The following is a 6,272-nucleotide window of genomic DNA, read 5'->3' on the forward strand; positions in this document are numbered from 1 at the left end:
TATACTTTAGTAATTAAAATATGTGAAAATATTGAATTTATGTTGATAGAGTAAGATTATAAATAAATGCTTTAAGCAAACCCGATTGATAACTAAACTACTATATAATGACCTGATGGCATTTTGTTCATAATATATTTATATACAAAACTTGTTCGTTTCTTGAAGGCGACAATACTTTTTTTTTTAATTATTCTCTCAATTCAGTATGCTACTTCTTTAAATTCTTGTCTTTATAAGATCATTTAAGGGAGATAAATTATTTGAATTCTTTTTATAAGATCATTTAAGGGACATAAATTATTTGAATTCTTTTTCAGAATACAAAACAAATTGTCCCTGCCCTCCTTAAATGAACTCTGACTACGCTATTGAGTAAGGACAGGATCTTAAACATTCTTAATACAGTAGAATCCGAATATAACGACTCCGCTTATACCGTCCGTCCGGTTATAGCGACTAAAGTTCGATAAGTGATTGGTTGGGCTTAATACAAACTTATTTAAAAGGTCCTCCGATTAGTACGTCTTTCGAATATAAGGACGAAAATCTTCGTCGTTATAAACGGATTCTACTGTACTTTAATAAAAATTATATATTTGCTTAGTATTCCATTTTAATTATATGAAACGTAAAAACATTTCGTTTCACAGAAAACAATAAGCAATAAATTCGATTGAAACTTTAAGATATGAAGTACAAATAAATCAAATATTAAATTAATTTTGAATAAGAAATTAATTAAAGGTGGTAGGGAGAGGGGTAGGTCCAATGATGCACTCTTCATCCAATTTTGTTTCCCCTCTCGAATGTTTAACAATTTTTGTTATGTTTTTCAACATCTATATCTATTGAATAGATATTTCATAGACAAGTCGCCTACAGGATCTTCCTTTCCACATCCTTTAATAAATGAATATTGTTTAATTTCTTCTCCATCATTTTTATATTTGTAAGAAAGCCATAAATGATATAAGCATTTGAATATTGTTTCCATAGATGATGTTATTATCCTAGTTAGATAAGATCCTAAATAAGGAATACAAATTTCAAATATTTTTCTAAAATGCATCTGCAAAAAAACCAGTTTATTTTTTTGGTGACAGACTTTTTTGTGGCAAAAATTTTTCATCTAATTTACATTTCACCCCGAATGAAAATGTTTTTTTTTTTGTGTTTAGGAAAAGCCTAGCTAAAATATGGAAAATGTCCAAATTTCCTGCTGATTATTTTGGACGGCTTTTTAGCATAAACACGGTGCACACACACACACACACCGAACCCAACACCGGAACACAATGTCAGAGAAAGAGAGAGGAAGAGGCAAAGGGGCGCAAATATTAAGCCCCGGGGTTGGAAAGCGTTGCTACGGTTTTTCTATTCTAGCCGTGTCTGGTCGACGTCTGGATTCTTCTTTAGCATATGAAAAAACTTTTTTTTTTTTTTTTTTTAATTTGATTTTGCGTTCTGCTATTTTCAACCCCCTGGACAAAAAAGGAAAAAAAAAAAAAAATTTGCATGTTATCGTTGCATTGCCAATTGCTACAGATACGTATGTATTTACTCCACTTCTGTCTAGTAACCTAGAGAGCGAGTGAGAGATGGAGATGGAGTGGGTTGGAGTGAGAGAGAAAGAGAAAGTGTTTTCTCTCGACTCCAGAGGGGAGGGTCGTTTGCAGTAGTTTTTTTTGCTTTTGGGGTGTTTCTATGATAAGTGCTTTACGAGAGACATACAACCGCACAACCCTCGTTTTGCGGATTTTTTTCTTCTCTGCCCTTTATGGGCAACATCAAAGTTCATATTTTGCCCAAGCATTGCAGGGTGGAGTAACTAAGAGAACGCAAAGGACGATGGTTATGCTGATGATAATGACAATGATGATGATTATGATGATGATGATGACTATAACCCATAGAAGTTGCTCCTGCTGCTGGTGGTGGTGGTGAGTTCTCCTTTTTGGCATTGGCTGGCATTGCAATTTCTCGGAGTTCGATTGAAATTGTTTTTATTTTGGCAAATTCGTATTGGCGATTTTCGCAAAAGTTTGTCGTTTAGGGGTTGCTCATCGTTTTAGGGGGAGGTGCAAAAAAAATAAGGCAACTATTGCCAAAAAGAAAAGAAAATGGCGATATTTTTAGCAACAGAAATTGGTAGTAAGTTTGTCTAAAGGATATGAAGGCAAAAATCGATCACTTGGAAAGCCAAGTTATTTAGCCTTAAGCCTGACAAAAAGTGGGCTATAATGAAGACTTTTGATCTAAGAAGGGAAAGTGGGGATAAAATTGTTCCTTTTTTTGATAGGTATCAAATAATTTCAACACAATTCACTCAACATATCAGTCAATTGCCATATTCTTCTTAAGGATGAAAAGAAATGACCGATTTAGGGTCACTTTTGGTTTGAAGCAAAAAAGTCTAAACAAAATTCTTCTATTTCTAAAAAGTAAAAAATAATTTGAAAGCCATTTCATTAATGATTTTATTCATTAGTTAAATATTCTTCCAGGTTGCCCGATCTAGCTTTGGGTCAGCTGGGTAGCCAAATTGTCTTAATTTGGTCTGAAGCTGAAAATATTTATACCAACTTTTTTTACAATCCTACAAACAATCTTCTTCTTTCAGCTAAAAATTGCAATATCCTTCCAGTTCCCTTCTCTATTAGTCTGCTTTTCTAGTAAAATCCCAAGACAAAGAGATGAAAATTTGCCTGCCTTGGCCATGTTCCACGTTGTCCATTAAGAGGGGAAACTTGCTTGCCTTGGTCTACCTTTTCCTTTAACTCATTTAAATAATTTGATCAAGTTGTTCATTTAAAAAGAAAAGTTGCTTACCTTTTGCTTTCCTCTACTTTAACCTAACCATACCCAAAAAAAAAGGAAATCCTGCTAAAAATTTGCATAATTATTTGCCTTTGATCGTATTTCGTGATCGTGACGGTGATGTTTTTGTTGTTTATGCAAATTAACTGCTTCAATCGATGGCTAAATGAATATCGATCAAAATTGATTTGTAGCCTGTTGTGCTGTAACCCAAAACACACACACACACACACACACACACACCCAAAGAGAGACACACCACATAGGGCACCCCTTTTTCTAAATGAGCAGCAGCAAATATCCTTTTCTGTTCTTAAGAACTTCTCTGACCGTGAGAAAGAAGTAAAAATTTTCCTTTCGTTGTTCGTCTATTTTTGCACGCATAATTTACATAATTTTGCCTAAAAGTAAATTGCATCACATGTGTGTGTCTGTGTGTGCGTGTGTGTGGACTCGATAATATGCAAATGAATCAATGAACGAACGACCAAGTAAATGAGTGAGTGAGTGAGTGTTTGTTGCCATCCCTGTTCAACCCCCTGTGATGCAAGGCAAAGGACCTCAGGTGTGCGAGCGTGTCGGCATGAGGCGCCGCCGTCCACTGAGCGATGCATAATTAACCCCTGAGTCTCTGTCTCTCGGTGTGTGTCTCTCTGTGTGCGATTTCCTTTTTGTACACATTTTCATTTTCACTTTCATTACGTTCTATGGTTGTTGTTTTTTTTGGCAAGCCCAAGGACCAAGGGTCCTTTTTTGGTTTCTTATGCAAATTAGTCTAAGACTGATCTCTGATCTTACCCTTTTTCTTTTTCGCCAAGTGAAAATTCGGTTTTGCTCGTTTTCCTCACAAATTATGCAAATTTGTTGTGTTTGTGTGTGTGTGTGTGTGTGTTGGGAAAACTACTTTCGCATTATGGATCTTCCTTTTTTGGCTCTGGGTGTCAGGTACATCCTCTGACTCACTGATCGTGAGAACCTTTACATAATTTGCATAAATTTTTTCCTTACAACTGTGTCTACGTGATCATTGCAAAGACATCATAGATAGAGAGATGCTGCGGGATATGCATTTTTATTTTCTAAGAGGGGGGTGTCATCACTGGAGGAATCACTACCAGATGAGGATGAGCTGCTGCTATCGCCGCTGCTGCTAGAACCACTACTGGAAGAGCTGCCACTTGAGCTACTGCTACTGGAGCTACTTAAACTGCTGTTGTTGGGGTTATTGGGATCTTTGGGCTTATCCCCGCCCGGGCGTATCCTTTTCTGTTTCTGTTGCGGGCCTTCTGCCTTCATATGGGGTCGCTTCAATGGTGGCTTAGGTTGATTTCTTGGATTGATTGATTGATTTGTCTCATTATCATCATCACTGGTATCGCTAAGACGACCAACACGTTGAAGAGGCAACCTTGAAACAGGGTTCTGTTGACGTGCTGGTCGTCCAACTCCTCGTTTTTTTACTGTCCCTGATGTTGCTGCCGCCGCCATCGATTTGGCTGTGAAACAAGGATTACGACGACGACTGCTATTCAACATACGTGTAATGCTAACCAATTGACTTTCTAAGCTACGTTGAAGACCCTCCTTTTCCACTGGATGCATAACCTTGAGATTTACTTTACTATTCGCTCGCATTGCCCTGACCACGGCTCGTTTCATCAAGAACAGAATGTCGGTTCCAAAATCCTTGACATCAAAGCCTACGTGCTCAGCAGTATCAGTCTCCAGGCCTTCAGTTTGCTGAACAAGATGCACGATCTCACGCATCGAATGCGGTGGTAGCCTGGCAAAAAGTTTCTGTATTGTACGACGTTCCATATCAGTGACTACCTCGTTCGAGTGTTTTTCATTGGCATCCTCATCGGAGCTATTAGGCAAATCCACTGTCAACAAAGATTGTAGCTCACCGGGGCTTATCATCAAGTGTGCCTCATTCACTTCAATGCGTACCACTTCCTCGGGTTTCTGAGTTTCTAGACCGCCCTCAGTCAATGGTTCATCCGCTGACGATTGAAGACAAAAATTCTTGGAATCCGCTTCTAATTTTTGTTTTAATTTATCGATTGTGCCTCGAAAGCTCTCTATAACATCCTTGGGCTGACTGCCATCATAGAGACCATTCTCCGCTTGATTTGCTGCTTGCAACAGTTCCCCGAGATCGGCTCTACTCAAAACACCGCCAAATAGAGACTCACCACCAGGCTGAGGCAATCCGAAAGTCCGTTCGTAAATCATTTTAGCTGGATCATGATACTTTCGGAATATACCATCCACATGGTGACGAAACTCTTCGTAGGATTTGAAAAAATGTTTGTCCACCTTCTTGAACAGGGATTCCCATTTGGTGCTAAAGAAATTTCGTGCATTTGTATCCGCCTGATTGGTGAAATTCTGCAATTTCTTTAATTGCTCCCGACACTGACGATCCGTTTGGGCCAGGGTGGCCATATTCTTTGGTTCATTTAACAATATTGCTCTACTCAAAGCCTTCGGATCTTTCTTGCACAGAATCTCCTCACCTTTGGGTAAAGTTTTGATTTTCTTGTAAAAGAATTTCTCAAGCATTTTACCCTTTCGATGGACTACATCGCCAGGACGATTAAAGGTAAAACAATTGCGTAATACCAAACGAAAATCAGATATAGCCTCATCTACACTATTATAGTAATTATTTTGTACACGTTTCGTGATGGTACCCAAATCCATGGGACGATCAATAATGGTATAATAGGTTGGCACCTGCAATACCTCCGTATCGACAGGTTCCATAAAATCCAAAGCAAACTTCTTCTTGCATACCTCATCCAACAGGTGTTTCTTGAAAAAATGCAATTTGTTCGTATACTGACCCACCTGACCAGGTGCTGGATTAACTTCGGGCTGTATGCGACTCGGTATTTTTAATTTCAATGACAGCGTTTTCGGTACATGAGCCTAAGCAAAAGATTTGTCTAATTTAAGTCGAGGAGAAAAAAGTTGTTAAGTCTTTATTCTCCTACCATAACGCTCCAGCAGTCTTAGCCTTCGCAGCCTTCTTTTTCGCCTTTTTTTTTGTGGTCAATCTGGTTACAGTGTTCTTAATTAGGGTTTGCACACGAAAATCGTTTAATCTATGGTCACAATGCACTAGCAATTGGTTTGATTAAATTTTTACTCGAATATTTAGCAAAAATTTTAATGCATTTTTTTCGGTTTGTCATTTTGACGTTGACAAAGTTAGGCAACACTACTTGAGAGTGCTGGGAAACGCAGACTCAGTGAATTTGCCAACACTCATACCAATGTTGGCAAATTCTCCAAATATTGCACCATTTTGTTCAATTTTTTTTTAGGTTATTTATACATAAATGGAATAGGGGGAAAAAATAAACTACAATAAGGATAAAGGTACATCAAAGCCCCAGTGGAAACTCACACCACCCACCATCGACGTTTTCTATTCCCACACCCAC

The 6,272-nt window shown here is 38.0% G+C and overlaps 1 protein-coding gene across 1 annotated transcript; it reads right to left on the reverse strand.

The window, feature by feature from the left end:
- Window positions 1-3,707: 3,707 nt before the first annotated feature.
- tbrd-2 (testis-specifically expressed bromodomain containing protein-2) lies at window positions 3,708-5,874 on the reverse strand. Its single transcript, XM_068291752.1, has 2 exons — window positions 5,820-5,874; window positions 3,708-5,754 (listed from the first exon to the last, which is right to left on the reverse strand). Exons 1-2 carry the CDS (start codon window positions 5,820-5,822, stop codon window positions 3,859-3,861), a joined length of 1,899 nt encoding a protein of 632 aa, XP_068147853.1. The 5' UTR covers window positions 5,823-5,874; the 3' UTR covers window positions 3,708-3,858.
- Window positions 5,875-6,272: the final 398 nt, after the last annotated feature.

Source organism: Drosophila tropicalis, unplaced genomic scaffold, assembly GCF_018151085.1.
Source record: "Drosophila tropicalis isolate 14030-0801.00 unplaced genomic scaffold, ASM1815108v1 contig_593, whole genome shotgun sequence".
NCBI lineage: Eukaryota > Metazoa > Arthropoda > Insecta > Diptera > Drosophilidae > Drosophila > Drosophila tropicalis.